Source organism: Phoenix dactylifera, chromosome 12, assembly GCF_051530095.1.
Source record: "Phoenix dactylifera cultivar Ajwa chromosome 12, Ajwa_hap1_PhDact_Kaust_v1.1, whole genome shotgun sequence".
NCBI lineage: Eukaryota > Viridiplantae > Streptophyta > Magnoliopsida > Arecales > Arecaceae > Phoenix > Phoenix dactylifera.
In genome coordinates this window covers 15,823,239-15,841,818 of record NC_143201.1, presented here as the reverse complement: position 1 = coordinate 15,841,818, position 18,580 = coordinate 15,823,239, and the positions used below count along the sequence as shown (strand labels likewise).

Below are 18,580 nucleotides of genomic sequence, written 5' to 3'. Positions count from 1 at the left end.
TACAATATTCATCTTCATCTATTAGTACTACAAAAATGAATATCACAATGCATCACATCTTCTGCGAGAGGTAGATATAGTTAGGATAAGAACATAATGCTGCTATCTGTCGTCTCGACGACATGTGGCCTAGTAACCTTTTGAATGTATAACATGTGTCCATTTTATAACAGGATACAGAAGGTTTAGTTGATACTAGTTCATGCAGCTCGACACGTCATATATCTGTAGTATGATTAATCTAGATATCTTGGAAATAAGTTATGCTAGCAACATACTACGGTTTTGTTGGTCATATCAAAAGCTTATGCTTATCACCTATTATTATCGATAGAGGAAAATTACAAAAGTATCTTAAATATATCTCATGAAGTATTTCAACTATATCTCATAAAATGATATCAACTATATTCATAAAAATATGGTGTCATGTTCTAATAGGTAAAACATTAAATTCATGCACAAATTGATAATGTATATAGAAGGCCATAATTAAGGTGCATATATCTACTAATAAAAAATAATAAATAATTTATAATGAGAAAATATAGAGACTTCTAGAAGCAAGTGAAAAAAGGGGTGGGTCCCATGCACAATAAGCTCACACATGGGCACCCCTCATGGTGGGGTGGGGCATCTTTTTGGATGGTCCACATAATTCTCCTCCAACCCAAGTTAGCCTAACCCACATAGGTGAGTACCTTAACCTCATATCCTAGGTAATCCAACCACAGCGCTAACCCTAACAATGGTGATTTAAGAACCTAAGCCTCACCTTATTCCTACATGTGTTTAGAACTTCCCTACAGTTGAACCACCTCATTGATGTGGGTCCCACATGGATATTTACTCCCAGTTATAAATTGAAAAAAAATCCCTCACATAAGATTTTGTGATATATACATTTTTCTTAGAAAGGTTTAAAGAAATGTTTATATGCAATAAATTGTATAATAATTATAATATAACCAATAACCACAAGTTGCATCCCAATAATATTATATTATATTTTAAAAAGAAGTATGCATACATTTAAAAATGAAGACAAATACATTATCATTTTTTTTGAAACTTTTTATTGCAAAATAAATTACTATATTTGGCAATAAGTGGGACCCACTCCTAGGGTTAAAAATTAACCCTAGTTAGGGTTTTTAGGGTTGGTCAGGTTTAGAAAAAATGCTTTAAAAATCAGAAGGCAAACCCCACTGTCACCACATTCCTCCCATTTCTTCTTCCTGGGGTATTTTGGTATTTGGAGAATTTCTTGTGTTTAGGCCAGAGGAGTGAGGAGGGTTTTATTTTCTTTTTTTCCCTAATTTCAGATTTGGGGGGAAAATCTTTGGAGATGGAGCTCTTCTCATGGCGGCCTGGCGATTCAAATTCCTCCGACGGTGTGGATTCTCTCTAAACAGGTAATATCTTGATCGCATCTACTTCCTTCCTGCTTTCTACAGAGTGTACTTTCGCCGCCGGCGGTGGCCGGAGAGCCGAGATCCGGCCGTCTAGGGTTTCAATGTCTTGTCTCCAGACTCTGGAATTTTTCGGTGCGTGGAGTTGTGAGTGCCTTTCGAAACTCTAAGCTCCACAGCTTGGAATCTTCTGCATGATGTTCTTCGAGCTTTTTGTCTATTTCTGAGGAGTTCACACTGCTTCCTCTTCGCTTTCCTTCCTTGTTCTTGCCTAGGTTTTCCGTTTTCTAACATTCCTGTGCTCTAAAACTCAAAATCTTTTGAAAATTTCGGTTTTGGTTCGTGGATATGACGAGGATTCGTTGATTTGCTTTTCATTTTGTAGCACCTTCGAGTTCTTTCTAGTTTCCATAATGTCAGTCGTTTCGAGTTCATGCATGCGTTATCGTAGCGATTAATTGATTAAAAAAAATTCAAACCTCGAGTATTTCGTTGGCTGGTCCTGGTTTCAGGAGCTTTAGAATTTTGATTTCATCCTCGCAGAATTAGGATTTTGATGAATTTGGGCAGGAGCTAGATTGAATTTTGATGTATTCTTCGTCTCTTTGGTACTCATAGAGATCCAATTTTTGTGCTTCTAATGAGTGTTTTTCCTATTTTGTTTTGTTTCTCAAATTAAGGTTTTGATGGCACCATTGGCACTGCTTGGTTTCATCTACTGATATCACTGCTGGTACCCTCTTCTAAGTTGAGCTCTAGTTGATTGTAAGTGGTGCATTTTTGGGAGGCAGTACTATTGTAAGCTCTAGAGCCAGAAAGAGGTTAAAGAATGGAATGCAATAAAGATGAGGCCCTTAGGGCAAAAGAGATCGCTGAAAAGAAGTTCCTAGAAAAGGACGTAGCAGGTGCGAAAAAATTTGCCTTGAAGGCACAGAATCTCTTTCCATCACTTGAGGGCATCAGCCAGTTGATCGCAACACTAGATGTCTATCTTGCTTCAGAAGTGAAAGTTCCTGGTGAAAAGGATTGGTATGCGATTATGTGTGTCAATGCTTTAGCCGATGATGAGACACTGAAGAAACAATACAGGAAGTTAGCTCTCCAGCTTCACCCTGATAAGAACAAATCTGTTGGTGCTGAAGGTGCCTTCCAGCTTATTTCCGAGGCATGGAATGTACTATCTGATAAGACTAAGAGATTATTGTATGACCAGAAGAGAAATGTAAAAGGATTCCAGCAGAAGACTTCTCTGGGTAATAAAGATAGCAATGGCTTTTACAATTTTGCTAACAGTGCTACATCCATGGCAAGAGCTCAGAAGGGCACCTCTGGTCCAGCACCGACTGCTAATCCGCCTCCTCCTCGGCCAACAAAGCCCAATACCTTCTGGACTTCATGCAACCGTTGTAAGATGCAGTATGAGTACCTCAGAGTATACCTTAATCACAATCTCCTCTGTCCTAACTGCCGCGAGCCTTTCTTAGCTTCAGAAACTGGGTTTCCAACCAATGGACCAAACTCTTCCGCTTCTTGGTCGGCTTCGCAGCAGCGTCAGCAGAATTCCAAACATAATTCTACAAGAAAAAATGTTTATGGTCCTGGGAAAAGTACCTCCACCCCAGGAATGGGAGCCAGTGGTTTCCAGCATGGAGTTGGAGTTCATCTTGATTCATACAATAACGTAAACTTCCAGTGGGGCCCATTCTCTAGAACAGCGGGGGCTGCAAGTGCGACTGCATCATCAGCTGCTGCTGCACAGGCTGCAAACGTGGTCCATCAGACATATGAGAAAGTAAGAAGAGAACGTGAAGAGGCACAAGCAGCTGCTAGAAAGGAAGAGGCTCTTCGCAGGAAGCACTATGCCTCCAAGAGGAATGCTAGTGGGTCTGGAAATCTTTATACAGGGTCAAATGACAGTGTGCCTACAAGGAAACGAAGAGGGATTGGTGAGGATGCTGGGAATGATAATGGAGGGGCCCAGACAGGACGAGTGGGTGCTTCTGAAATGGAAAGGGTTGATGGAGGCACTGGAGATTTTTTCAAATCCAGAACTAATTCCAGGCAGTTCAACTTAGCGAGGGAGTTTTCCCAACTCGATATTCGGAATATATTGATTCAGAAAACCAAGGTTACAATCCGTAAAAAGTTAGAAGAGTGGAATTCTGCTGCAGCAGCAAAAAAGGAAGAAAAAGAAAAAGCAAAGAAGAAACAAAAACTAAACGAAAATGATGAAGAAAAGATTAAGGATGTCGTTTATGGTAATGCTAATCAAGATGTCTTGGTTGACTTTGGGAGCAAGGGTAAACCAGCTACTGGCAAGAAGGATTCCTCGAATGACTTAAATGCTGATTCAGGCAAGGGGGTTGGTGAATCAGTAACAATTCATGTTCCTGATCCAGATTTTCATGATTTTGATAAAGATCGAACAGAAAAATCTATTGAAGGTGACCAGATATGGGCAACCTATGATGATGACGATGGAATGCCCCGCTTTTACGTGATGGTTCAGAAAGTCACCTCTTTGAAGCCTTTTCAAACCCGCCTGAGCTTTCTAACTTCAAGGGCCAATAGAGAATTTGGGCCGCTTAATTGGGTTGATTCAGGTTTTACCAAATCTTGTGGGGATTTTAGGGTAGGAAGGTATGAAACCAATGATACAATCAATATTTTCTCACATAGAGTTAAATTTGAGAAAGGCCCACGTGGCTTGATTAAGATTCTTCCAAGGAAAGGGGAGATCTGGGCCCTCTACAGAAACTGGTCTGCTGATTGGGATGAGAACACTCCTGATGGAGTCATCCACCAATACGACATGGTAGAGGTACTTGATGACTACAATGAGGAACAAGGTGTATCTGTCATCCCTTTGGTCAAAGTTGCTGGATTTAAAACAGTATTCTGTCGGCACGTGGACCCAAGAGAAGCAAAGAGGGTCCCTAGAGAAGAAATGTTTCGTTTCTCACATCAGGTACCTTCATATGTGCTGACAGGTGAGGAAGGTCAAAATGCACCAAAGGGTTGTCATGAGCTTGACCCAGCAGCAACTCCTTTGGAACTTCTTCAGGTAATTACAGAAACTCAAGAAGATAAGGTTATGTAATCTGTGGAAAAACCAGTCAGTTAATACTGGATTATCTAGGTCCATTTATTGACCTTCTAGCATCAATTCATACTGCAAGCATTCCTACATTCATTGGTTTTTCAGAGCTGTATAGCTTCTTCGACTTTTTTTGGCTGGTTACTGGGAATATGTGCCAGGATGAGCTGTCTATGTGCAGTCACCTGTGACAGTTTTCAATAGGTGTCTCTAACCCCAAATTTTCTCTATGATACAAAGATAGCTTAGGTTTGCATAGTTCATAGAATCCATATGGTGGAATTAAACACTGATGGCAGAGCTTGTGATGGTGTTTCTTCTGGTGATGGAGCTTTTTATGATTGGTAAGTTGACTGCTGTATTTATTGTAGCTATTCAGTTGCATTACATCGAAGCTGTATATATTTCCTCATGTATCCTATTGCTTAAATTCTTTGCACTTTTTTAAAGAGTTTCATCCTTTTGCTTTGTATGTTTAAATTTAAGTCATACTTCTTGATTTCATATACAACATCAAAGCACATTACTGACTGTAATATTTAAATTTGTTCCTTCAGTGGTTCTTTAAGGTTGTATTACTTTATTAGAATTTGTACTGTTCCTTAAATTCTCTACCATCACATTAATGGGTAGTTAAGCAAGAAGGATGAGGTGAGATGTTATGAATTATTTTGTTGTAGAAGTTTTAAGGTTCCGGTCTATAACTCGGTCAACAATTTGGTCGAAACTTGTGTCGTTTATACTTTATATGGACATAGGTCTTCTGTTTGCAATAATAGCTTTTAATGCTAAAAATGGTTTACTTATTTTGTATATTGGATTGGTTGTATGTTTACAATATTTTATCTGCGCTCTATTTTTGTTAAAAAGTCTAAGACTTCCCTTTCATGTTTCTCATTGATGGATAGTACTCCTTTCCTTTTGAACATTTTTCTTGGCTACCTTATGTACAAGAATGCTAGTATTTATTACCTTCTCCTCTTATTAAAATTTAATTTTACATATTCTATTGTTGTTGTTATAAAGGGGCACTTGAATTAAGCCTGCTATTACATGTGTAAACATGAAGTTCATTATCTAAGCTGAGCAGTACCTGTTTTTTCTAATTAAGGCTATTAGTTATGCTAATCTAGTTTTGGGTGCCTCCGGTGCACATTAGAAGAGGCGCAGATGGCTATGATTTACCTGTCTAATATAAAGATTCTTTTCATTCTTAATGTAACTTGATTAATGCACTTTCTTTTTGCTGTTGTACTTCTCTTGTTTCTCTCCATTTAAAAGCCAAGATGGATTTACTGATTAAAAGGTTGCAGTATTTCCAAAGATAATAGTTATTGTGTGCACATACCTGTGTAAATCTGCCCACATGCGTGCTTGCATGCTTGCCCTTTTTGGGGGCACATTTATGGCAACTAGGGAACAATGACACAAAAGAACAGAGGTATGGAGCCCGTTCTCCAATCCTGATTGGTCTCACCCTCCTTTTTTATGGATAAAATGTGTATGCGTGCATGTATGTGAGTGCTTCCTGCACGGTTGCATGCGTCTTTTTTGGGTAAACATTTATAGGAACTAGGGCAACAATGGTTGTAAAACATGGAGCCCATTGCCCAAGCCTGGTTGGTCTCTCCATCCTGTTTCATGGGTAAACTGTGCGTGCTTATGTGTGTGCTTGCACGTGTCTTTCTTTGGGGAAACATTTAGAGGAACTAGGGTAACAAGGGACGCAAAGAATCCAAAAGAATAGATGTAGAGCCGTTATGCAATTCTGGTGGTCTCTCCCTCCTATTTTATGGTAAAATTTTAATATTTGGCTGACAATCCGATATTTTGTAAGGTGTCATCTGTTTGCTGCAATAGTCTCTTTCGCACCATCAGGCATTTATTTATGGCTTATGAATTTTCTTGGGATGGAATGTCCAACTTGGGTGGAAAACTTAGTGTGTGGAATTTGCTCGATCTTTCGCTTCCCCAATTGTATCTGTTGGATGAGTTGCACAAGAACAGAGTTGACTGACCCACGTGATGCGCCCCTCTTTCTGCATGGCTTCCTAGGCATGGAGTTGCACTAGGGTGTAGAGGCTAGACCTCAAAATTTTTCCTGTAACATCAATGCTTGGCAAGAGATCTCTAGGTTGGAGCTCACAAGAATCCCTATGTATTTGCAGCTTTTTTCACTTTCAATTGTCTTGACATGCTTATTAGAATCAGCACACAGATGTGCATGTTATGACCCAAAAAGTAAAAAGGAAAGAAATTTTGTGGTCATTGTGCTCTTGAAGCCACATGGACTTCATGTATCCGTGTCCATGATCTGCATGCATTAGTGTCCCATATTAGATGGGTTGGGATTTGTACTACTTGGGTATGGTAGTGGTTATGTACTTGAATATATTAGTGACGTAACAGATGTCACATGACATGGTCATGCTTGTTGGAGTATTAGACATGACACCACATTGTTGCTCACCATTTTGATACACTCAGTTTTGATTATCTTGTTCCCTCAAATTTAGTAGGAGGGTCAAATGATCAAGCACTTCTTTGTCATGTGGTTGCAAAGTAAATATGAAATGATAATCTTCATTTTCGAGGTTGACAATGCTGTTAATTGAGTTGCGGGTCTTTTAAATGTCTTTATGGCCGTTTGTGGCAAAAATGGAAAGAACGAAGCACAAGCACCGGAAATTTCTGATATCATGGAATGATCAAGTTGATTAATCAAACTTTTATCTATATTCATTTAAAATGAAAGTTGATGAATTGCAAAATATTTGGGAGAATTGGAAGCAAGATCCGGCGAATCGGTATCGGAACCGTATGAGTTAGCGGGCGAGTCGGTACGGTACCGGTTCGGTACCCTACCGACACACGGTACGCTTGGGCGTGCCGGTTTTGGGGCATGCCTTTTTTTTGAGTTTTTCAAATTTAATTAATTGATAATCAATCATTTTCAACTTTTTCAATAATTTTAAGTCTAATTTGATGGTTTTTTTAATATTTTTTGATGTGTCTATGATCTCGGTTTAACTTAAATGATGCATCTTGTTGTTTTAAAATAAAATGATTGGTGAGACGTTCCATGCTACAAGAAGCAACATGAAATATCTTAAAATCAACTAGTAAGATGAAAAATATAAAATAATACAAATTATATATATTTAAAGTACAACATACATACCGATATTGTATTGATCGTGCCGTACTTTATTGGTCATACCGTACTGAACCGGTTTGCGAATTTAATAGTCGAACTGACCCGCTCCCCTACCAGGTCGGCTCGGTATGGGCCAAATTGGGCGATTCGGTCTGGTTCGGCCGACCTTGACTGGAAGGTTCTTTGCAAGTATAGGCTATGGACAATGTGCCTTCAACATTTGATTTTGGGTTATGAGATTCTAGTTTCCTACGAAAGATCTCTTGAGGGACGGGCTGGGAGAGAAATGCATGACAGGTGTTAATTGATCACTCTACTTTTATAGTCATATATGGAAGTGGAAGGAATATTATCCTGTGCATGGACTATCATACTGCCGCTATTGCTCGGTACAAGGTGTACTGTACGGTATCGGGTGGGAACTAGTACAAAACTCAAGTTTGGATCGACACAGGCTCTGTATTGCTTTGTACCGAGATGTACCGAGATAAAAAAGTGTGAAAAATGGTTAGAGGGTTATTTTGGTTCGGAATGCGTATCGTACTGTATTGATTGTACCATACTGTATTGATCATACCGTATTGAACCGGTATGATATCGATATGGTACTCGGTATCGAGATTGCGGACCTTGATCCCGTTCATATGTGATTTATTACCTGTTTACGCCAAACCTTTGATATTGGACCTCATCCATGCAGCAGTAAGGAATAGCTATAAGGACACATGAAATGTGAGTTAAGACAAGGAAAGTCAGTGCTCGCAATTTGGTGTCATGATTTCATGAAAGAATAAAAGATAGGTTTTATATGGTTGGCAAGAGCTTTATTACATGTCAACAACAACGTGTAGTTTATGTTGATATTTTTGGTTGCTTCATATTAGGGGTGTCAATCGGGTCAGTCAAACCAGATACGAGTTTGGTCAGATATAAGATATGATCAAAAATCTATCAATCTGAACCCGACTTATTTATAATAAGTCAAAAGTCTATATTGTATTGAACCGGATGTTACGGGGCGTACTGAACTGGATGTTATGAGGCGTACTATACTATAATGGTTCGGCACTTGTATGCGATGGCTTACCAACACTCGATATGCTGAATCAGCCTTCATACCAAGTGTACCAACATAGTAACAAGGTAGCATTGGTATGGGGCACCAAGATGGCGTACCTGGCCATGACTTAGGCCTTATTATTTCAACTTGTAAATGGCCATGACTTTTTGTTCTTTCTAGGAGTTGCCTAAGCTATCTTCTAAACTTTTATTTTTGTACCAAAATTAGGTTATACGTGAACACTAACACCACAGACAATGTATAGTGTAGTTGGCCAAACAATCAGTTTGTAGTTAACACACATTATCTCCTTGTCTTTAGTTCATGCGATATTGTTCTGGTAACAATTAAACAATCATTTTGTCAATAAACTCAATTCATGTCTTTGGATAATATGTACTTTCCCTATATTTGCCATGAGCTTAACATTTGTATCTATTAGGATATCAATTTAATACTTGACATTTCTGTTTCATCCAGTAAATGAAACATCTTTTCTTTAAATTAGATTGATAACAAGGCAAACTTCCCTTTTTTTTTTTTGAAACTGTTTTTTTGGCTCAGCGACGAGGGTAACTTGCTCAGTTGGTAAAGGCACTTGATGTTGATACTAGTGACCCAGGTTCAAATCCCGCCTCATCTGATTTTGCGTGGTCTTCCTCCTATACTAGATCTTTTTCATTTTAACAAAGGAAATGAATGGAAATTGTTGTTTTAGCAATGCTTCATTCTCGCACATAGCTTTTAACACTATTTTTTGATCATTATGTTCGTCTTGCCTTGCTTCAGGAGGCAAACATGTGCCACTGGTGCTTGGAGCGAAATCCAATGACCCCATGAATGCACATTCACCCCACATGTCAATCTAGGAATGGTGTGATTTGGAGGCATTGGATTCTGCATTGGGTTTTCTGGCACCCATATGTCTCGAGCTAAACCAGTTATGATTATATGCTATCAGCATATATTGCAAAAACAATGTGCACTATGTATACTAAAGGGATGGTCAGCACACATCCATAGCTCAGAACAACCTGGCTCAACTTATCAAACCACATTAAGGTGACAGATTTAAGTTTTAGAAACAAGGAACTAGAATGCAGCATAAAAAATAGGTGAAGAAAGGGTAGATCCATTTCATATTATTTATAGGTTTAGTTGATGTGGTTGATGTATCTATTCTTTCCCCCCTTCCCCTCCTCTCTCTTGTCTCTTTGTGCCTCAAGCTCAGCAAGTTGTCTATGCCTAATTAGTTCAAGCCCTGGTGTAATCAAAGAGGGAAGGGTAGATAATTATCCTAACGTGGGACTTTGAGCCTTAAAAAGGCTCATTCAGATGGGACTTGGAGTTGGTTTAAATTATCCCAAGCCTGAGACTCTCGACAAGCTATTTTAGGCATATTTGGATTGGGCTTTATTTTGGGCTTGGTTTGACTTGACTTATAATTTGTCCATCAATAGGTTTGGGTTTTTGAGTTGTTGCAAAATAAAACTGGATCTGGTATTATTACTAGGATTGGCCAATTACACCACGTCAAATCATGCCTTCTGTTAGTAGTTTTTGGCATGAAACTATATGTAGCCTCGACAATATGTAATACAATTATTCATGAATAATTGAATATTGCTAGGAAATTCTGATTTTTTTTGGAAGGTTATATAACAATACATGGATATGTATTAATGCTTAAATGACATGCTTTGCCCTTTGAACACATAATATACTTGCATTTCTTTTTTTTATTTATTTATTTAAAATCATTTATAAATACATATGGATACATTTACTGTTTTTTCAGTTATCGAGGATAAATAAGCTTTTCAAGCTTTTGACTAAGTATTGAAGACAAAATACAAAGTCCCTTGAGGATATACTAATAAATTGCTATATGAAGGTTGGTCGAAAAACTAGATTATTTTGGAAGGTTATATAACAATACATGGAAATGTATTTAATGCTTAAAGCACATGCTTTGCCTTCTGAACACATAGTGCCCTTACATTTCTATTTTCTATTTATTTAAAATCATTTATTAATATATTTATTGTCTTTGGGTTATTGAGGATAAATGAGTTTTTCAAGCTTTTGGGAAAATATTGAGGACATAATTGTTGTACACTCTTTCCGTCAAGATACGGCATACGTTACTGTACCGGACAGTACGAGACGTACTGTACTATATTGGTACCGAACTAGAATATGCTAGGGGGGCGTATTGACACTCGGAACATCAAATTGGTCCCCATACTAGGCATACTGACACAATAACCGGATGGCACTAGTACGGGGATCGGTATCGAGATGGCGTACATTGCTTTCCATCCTTCGACATTGGAACTGATCCAATAATTGATGATGCACTCATCCAATTGAAGATCTAAAAGTGAAGTATGGTCAATTATTGCGATCAGTAACCTTTGAAGTAAATTTAAGTTTGATGATCATGTTAAAGTACGGGCTTGTGATAGCCTAGTATTTTGATGCATCAATGCACTTCTCCATAGAGCCAATTGGGTGCACCAAAGTTGTTGATTGAATTAGCCAAAGTTTAGGACTTGGTTGTCCTGTTGTACGATATCCTCAGGCTGGTCTCTGCCTTTAGATCTTGGAGAAGGAAGGCTGGGATGTTTGGAATTATCGAAACCAACAAGATTTGAAAGGTAAAATGTGGATTGAGGGCAAGTTGATGTGACTAGCTTTTAGGTGGGACTTCCAGATCTGAGATTTGATTTAACTATAATTCGGGATATAATTATAAATCATATAAGGGTCATATCAGGAGGTTTAATGCCTATTTCAGCTTTTGAATTCATCTTTACAAGTGTGAGAAGCCCCAAAACATGCTGTTACCAACATATTGAAGTGCTATGGGCTGCTATGGTTTATGATTAGTCTGGTTATTTTAAGTTATCTAGGTTCATAATATAGGTCGGGTAGTTTCTGGCTGAAGTTATAGGCAAATCATTGTGTTTTAAGTTATCTAGGATCATAACTTATATAATTTGGAATTTTGGATAGTTTCAAACTGAAACAAAACTATGTTGAATCTGCTTTAAACATATTATATGATACCAATCCCTCAAGTAAGATACCAAATATTAATAAATCGAGCATTAACTAACAAGACAAGTACACAGGAGTATAAAATAAATTAGGTTTACCTATTCTACACCACATGCTATTGCAAGGTGAGTCCCACAAATAATAGCGGTCATCATCATTACAATGTGAGTGGAAGTATTAATAGAGATGAGGATAACCATGAGATGACTTCCTACCCATCCAAGAAGTTATGAAATATTTTATTTATTGTATATAAAACTTATTAGTTTTGCGATGTATTGTATTTACTTGTTTAGAATAACTTTGTGAAGTACTAGGACAAGGATCATTAGAATTCTTGGCCATCAAGAATTATATTTATTATGTATCGTTTTTTAACTAGAGAAAAAAAATCCATTGGAAATTGGTATTACATAGTTATGTACTTAAAATTAAAAAAAAAAAGAAGAAATGACAAATATATGATAGAAAACATCTAAAGAAAGCTTTAGAAAAATGTTTCTAGCAAGTTTCAATCAGTTTTTGCCAAAACTTGCTGAAGCTGGACTGATACTTGTCAGCTTTGGCTGAAACTGACCAAAACATGAGATTGGGGGTCAGTTTTGGTTTGGTCTTGGCTGAAACCGATTAGATTCAGCCAAAATGGACCAACTTTGGCCAAAAAGTAAACATTGCATTTAAAAGGTTTGTTCTGATAAGGTGTATTTTCTCAGGTTAGCTTACTGATATTTTGTTAATATTATCATATGCAAATGACAAAAGTCATTTTGAATTGAGGCTCTGGAAATTCTAGGCATCTAATGCTTGACAATGAATGTTGGTTTTCAGTGTTAATGGACTCTTGAGTGAGTTCATAAAATTAAGATTCAGACACGTACAGGCCTAAACATGTGAACGTGTTAATCCTTGAAAATTCATACACTGAAAGTATTAATCATTAATTTTATAACAATGTGAAGATCGATTAAATACTGTCAAAATTCCTACATGTTTGTTTGTCTAAATGGATTATGAATTATTTCCTTGTGCTAATCTGATCCACATGCGACCTTTATGTGTGTATCATGTTCCCATTCAATTTTGTGGGAAATTTTTTAAACAATTGCAGCTAGTGCAAAATTTTAGTTTGAGAACATCACTTAAAAAGGAAAAGTCTTTTCTTGCTATTCTTGTTCTGATGTTCATATTGATAAACAGTACGATATTTTTTTTCCCTTTTTGTTATAGTATTGGTCCAAGGTATCATGTTGGTGAATACGTCAAAATAGGCAGGTAGCTGGTTAACATATCGATCACAATGATTTTAATTTGTAGCAATATGAGGGTTAATTAGGTACTAGTAGCTTTAATGTGCGTATGTGAAGGAGCACTCCTACTATAACTGTCAGAATAAAGTTTTGGTCTGCAAACATGTGTTCAATTGCCTTTTATGCAAGTAATTGACTATCTTATTCTCATCTTCAAATAATTGACAATACATGTTGCTATGCTTTTCAATCACAATGGCAAAACATGAATTGACTAGAAGGCCTGTGAACAAGATTATGTTAGAACCAGGAAAATAAAGAAGGTTTCTGCTACTGTCTAACTGGATTAAAAGGCCTACTCCATGGAACATAATAAGCACATCATGTTTCAACAAATGGAAAGGGTTCCTATTTTGAGGACTACTGTTAGTCTGTGATCTTTATAATTAATCACTTCCTTGCAAGGACAATTTAGAATGTAGTGAATAATCGTTTTCACAATTGCATGTCTCCAAGCAGCAGTCTTTCATGGCACAAATTTCCGACTAATTTGAAATAGGTCCTTTCCATTCTTCTTAACTGGTCTTATATTCTCACTGTAAATCTCTTAGCAGCACCGGTACCTTCCTACAATGAGAACCCTAGAAGAAACAGATAGACTTTCACAACTTATTTGAAAAGTTGAATTATTAATACAGAAATTGTAAATTATCTCTTCATGATCTCTCCAAATGAACAGATCTAAATATGGAAACTTAAAGTAATTACACCTTATTATTTAAGGAATCTTAATAATCCCCTGTAATTGTTATAAAATCCAATGAACTATAAAAAATCCAGACTGAGTCCAGATTTAAATAGTCAATTATGTATAACCTAAAATGTATCTAAAACAAAATCAAGACTTTTTAGTTAGCATATTCGCTTTTTCTCCTTGTATATTAGTGTTTCTCCTGCTATGCTAGACCATTTTCTTTTTAGAAGTTATCAGTGCAGTACAAAAAAGAACTATCTTTCCCACCCCTTTGGCTTCTTGTGCCCATGCATTCTTGTGCTTCAGATATCTAATAGAATTATCCATGGAATGCCGTACCGGCCCGTACCGGCCGGTACGTACCGGTCCGGCCGTGGACCGGTACCGGAACGGATAAAAAACCGGTATTTTCTGGTTTTTTATCCGAACCGGCCGGTACGGGTGCGTACCGGCCGGTTCGGGCCCGTACCGGCCGGTTCGGAGCCCGTACCGGCCGGTACCGGCCTCGTACCGGCCGGTTCGGAGCCCGTACCGGCCGGTACCGGCCTCGTACCGGTGCGAACCGGCCAGTTCGCACCGGTACGATTTTTTTTTTTTTAGAACCACAGCGCCGCGCGCTGTGGTTTTTGAAACCACCGCGTACCGGCCGGTACGGGACCGGTACCAGCCGGTACGTACCGGACCGGTACCGTACCGGTCCGGCCGGCCACCGGTACGGCGGACCTTGGAATTATCATTTAGTTGGTAATTTGTATATACTAAGCAGTAGTGCACTGAAAACCTTAATTTGTTGATATTTATCTTGTAAGAATAATTGATACCATTGGTGTGGAACAGTGAGTAAAATTTAATAAAATACGAGATAGTTTGATATATTTCATATATTTTACCAATAAGAAAGATGAAAAAGCTACCATTTAGAAGTAGTCTATATTTGATGTTAGTTTGTGGTTTAGAGTTGCAGTTTGGTGCATTATGCTTGTTTTATGTATCTAAAGATGGTATATGATGTATGATTTGTTTATCAACTTGAACATGTGTTGATTGCTTCAAGATTGATGGTAACAATATCATAAACTGGTAAACTAGTAAAGTAGAAACTGTTGTCTTTAGTTTAGTTTAACTTTAGCTGTTTCCACCTCTTAGTCACAGCAGTTCTTTAACATTTTATGGCTTGATAAAGTAGCTTGTTTTTATGGGTTAATTGATGCGACATAACTTTGAAACTTATTGGAACATGGGTAGGCTGGTCTGCATGCTTGCAAAATTCTTACCTGGTTGTGGGTTGCCAATTGAGGCACGGTCCACTCTGAATATTACCTTGTTAAGGTTATCATGTGTATGCACAAGTAGACTAGGAATAGTTTAAGTATATTGAATGTTATTAATTTAGTTATGTTCTAGAGTTGGCTTTGGAGCATCTGAACATGTTTGTTTCAGTTAAATCATACATTGCAAGTGTCTCAGACTTGCATGATGTTGGCACTAAACATACTAAACCATGGCCCTCTTGTAACCCACAATTTCAGCAACTCTTGTCATGGATAAATTTACATCAATCAATCATGTGTAATGTTGAGTGAAAATGTTAAAATTAAATGACTATAGTGTGATGTCGAAAAATGTTAAAATTAAATTAGTACAGTGTTGGAACCAAGGTATGCCATCTCGGTATTGGACCCCATACTACTACTAATCTATTACTATGTCGGTATGCCCAATTGGCCCATTATCGGGAGTAAAGGTTCGGTATGCCCGTTCCAATCAATCATGTGTGATATTGAGTGAAAACATTAAAATTAAATGACTACAGTGAGATGTTGAAAATTGTTAAAATTAAATTGCTACAGTGTTGGAACGAAGGGATGCCATCTCAGTATCGGGCCCTGTACCAGTACCAATCTATTGCTATGTCAGTATGCCCAACTGGATTTCGTACCAGGCGTACCGGTTCAGTACACCCCCTAGCAGGTGTACCGGTTCAGTTGGTATGCTCCCGTATTGGTACAGTTGGTACCGGGTGTATTGGTACGGTCGGTATGCACCGGTATCGACCAGCACGGCATTCCTTGGTTGGAACAACTAACATTTTGAGATTATAAGACAACTTTGGGATGCAAGCTAGAAATTTTGTATCATCAAAGCATGCATAGAAACTCAAGGATAGTCTCAACTATTGAGGCACATCAAATTGATGAATTCTCACATGTGAAGCTAGTCACAAAAAAAGGGACATTTATATGTCATTAATAGAATCTTCTTTAAGAGTTGTTAAATTTTAGATATGTACTATGGATGATTTAACATATTTGCATTTTTCAATTCTTTCTCGTAACCATTTGCATGCATTTTTATTACAGAAATAAAAGGAAAATAGGTATAAGATAGTAGAATTGTTCTATAATAGATACAAAACTATTTTGAATGTTATATCTGCCCACTTCACTAATATGAACATTTTATATATCTAGATATTCTCCAATGAAAATTTATTTTTTCTAATTTTATTGTTTGAAAATATTTATTAAAAAACTTATTAAGTTAGTTTTATGACTTAATGGCTTAAGTCTTCATTTAAAATGCGATCAGGTTCATGATTTTTGACAAAAAATTGTATTATTTACATGTATAATAGAAGAGTAAATGTTTCAATTCAAATTGTCATGTATTGACTGGTTCATGGGCACTGATTGAAACAACCTGCACCATTTGGAGGCAAATTTCTGCACTGAAATTAAATCCAAGCCATTAATCTGGCTAGCATTGATGGAAGAGTAGTGTCATTGACTGTATAAACAAGCCCACAGCAGGGAAGTTCAAGCAAAATTGTGTGATCACAAGCATTTGTGATGGGAATTTTAACCTTGATAGAGGCACCATACAGCTTGAGCATCTTAACCTGGATACATAGTTACACTTTGAATTGTATTTGTGGTTATTGTTTTTGCTGTTCAACTGTAATAAGTTTGAGATTTGGTAAGCTGAGTGGAACGCATACTCTGGACTCTCCAATTATCTTTGATGAACTTCCATTCTCATAGGACTATGATGGGCATTGCTTTGTAATTCTTTATAAACATTTTACCTAATTAATTGCTCTTGTTATTTTTACTTTTTTTTTTGATTATACACTTGTTACTTCTGTTAGGGTTGCTAATTGTTTCCCTTTTCTGGTATTCAAATTAGATTAAATCCAAACAGAGGGACATCACTATTTAGATTTTGCAAGACGTGCTTTGTCAAAGTTTAATTATGCTCTCACCAAGGTGTTTTCTGTGCTAATTATTATTATTTGGCTTATTTGAACAGCTGAAGCTGCTATAGATGGAAGGAAAATTCCAGGGAATGCCTGTTGGCCTGTGCTGTTTTCTGCCTTGTGGGGAGTTGATAGTACAAGCTAAGAGCTCTGACAATGGTGTTCTATCTGAATGTCTGGAGATTAAAATCATAGGGCCTGTAGCTGGATTATATATTTACAGTTTTCTATATTTCTAGTTTACCTTTTCATTCTATATGAACTTTTAATATAGCAGAATGTTGGACCTTGTCATCTTGGTCAATGGTCGGTATAATACTAGTGGGCTCAGTCCCTCCTGTCTGTAAGCATGCAGAAAATGGCAGTGGTTGAGACTCTTAAGTCTTCTTGTAAGTCATAACTTGAAAAACTATGCAAGTTTCATTAGGATGTTGTTATACAAATTTTATCATGATCATGAAGTGCATGTTATACAGTAAGAATTAGTGGTGGAGATGCAGCTGGTCTCCGATAATCGAGACCGGGCTTGATGGTTATGGCTATTGATTATGTATGCAGAATATGAGAAGCTGTTTGTTTTACTATGCCCTGTTTATAGAAAATCCAGTCGTTTTTTTCTGATAAATATGCCATAAATATAAATTGTGTGGGAATAGAGTCTATCTTATTCTTGTCGATTTCTCTTGTTTTGGTTGGATTTCTCATCTCATATTAATAAAACAACCTTTAAATTCCCTGTTCCCATTTTTTGGTTCATACTCCTTTGCCTGATACATGAAGATAGCATGATTTGCTTTTATTTCTCAGGGAAGAAGAAAAAAAGCCCAACTTTCAAATTACCACAATTATGTAAATTCCAGCAAACTTGTAGGCCTCCCCATCCAAGATAGCATTATCTGAAGCATTATACATATCATCTTTCACATCCTTTGATTGCCTGAGTTCATTTCCTGAATCCATTTTTATGTCCTTTATCATCTCTTTACCATTTCAACTACCAGATTATCAAATCGTTGCCCCTATTTATACCTGTAAAAGAATACTTGGAAGCCTCTTAGTATCTGACTTTCTAGCTGTTATTATTAGTTGATCGAGCTTCATGTCCTGTGCTTGCTAATTCTATCATTTGGTTATCTGATCAAGCTCCAGAGATATATCTGAAAGACTCTGAGAAATGATTCTAAATCCTTTCTCCATATGACACTTGATCCTTGCTGTCGGCCTAGCCTCTCCTTTGAAGACTGCTATCTCAGCCGTTTAGCTTCTAACTAGAATGAGCTCGAGTTGCACCCTGAGAAGTTTTATGGCATCATTACCTCTTAAAAAAGTTCACATGGTACCCAGTTGATTTTTTTTTTTTCCTTGTGAAGAAATCTACTCTGGCGAATCTTAATAGGTGTTATATAGATGATGGCAGTGGGCATAGCTTTTTTGTAATGTGAAAGACTGGTAGTTTTACTAGTTGTTGAATGCTGTATAATGTCTGCCATTATCCCATGCTTGCCTGTTGTACTCTTGCAATGGTGAAAAGATT

General features: G+C 37.3%; 1 protein-coding gene across 3 annotated transcripts; it reads left to right on the top strand.

The window, feature by feature from the left end:
* Nucleotides 1-1,199: 1,199 nt before the first annotated feature.
* On the top strand, nt 1,200-17,489 carry LOC103715714 (uncharacterized). Of its 3 annotated transcripts, XR_015971971.2 has the most exons (4): nt 1,200-1,415; nt 2,093-4,476; nt 4,750-4,853; nt 17,100-17,489. XR_015971971.2 is itself a non-coding variant. In XM_026807944.4 (3 exons), exons 2-3 carry the CDS (start codon nt 2,242-2,244, stop codon nt 17,112-17,114), a joined length of 2,250 nt encoding a protein of 749 aa, XP_026663745.2. In that variant the 5' UTR covers nt 1,200-1,415; nt 2,093-2,241; the 3' UTR covers nt 17,115-17,489. The 3 variants fall into 3 exon arrangements, 1 of the variants encoding a protein (XP_026663745.2); XR_015971970.2 differs by having other exon boundaries at nt 2,093-4,853; XM_026807944.4 differs by lacking the exon at nt 4,750-4,853.
* The last annotated feature ends 1,091 nt before the right edge of the window (nt 17,490-18,580 follow it).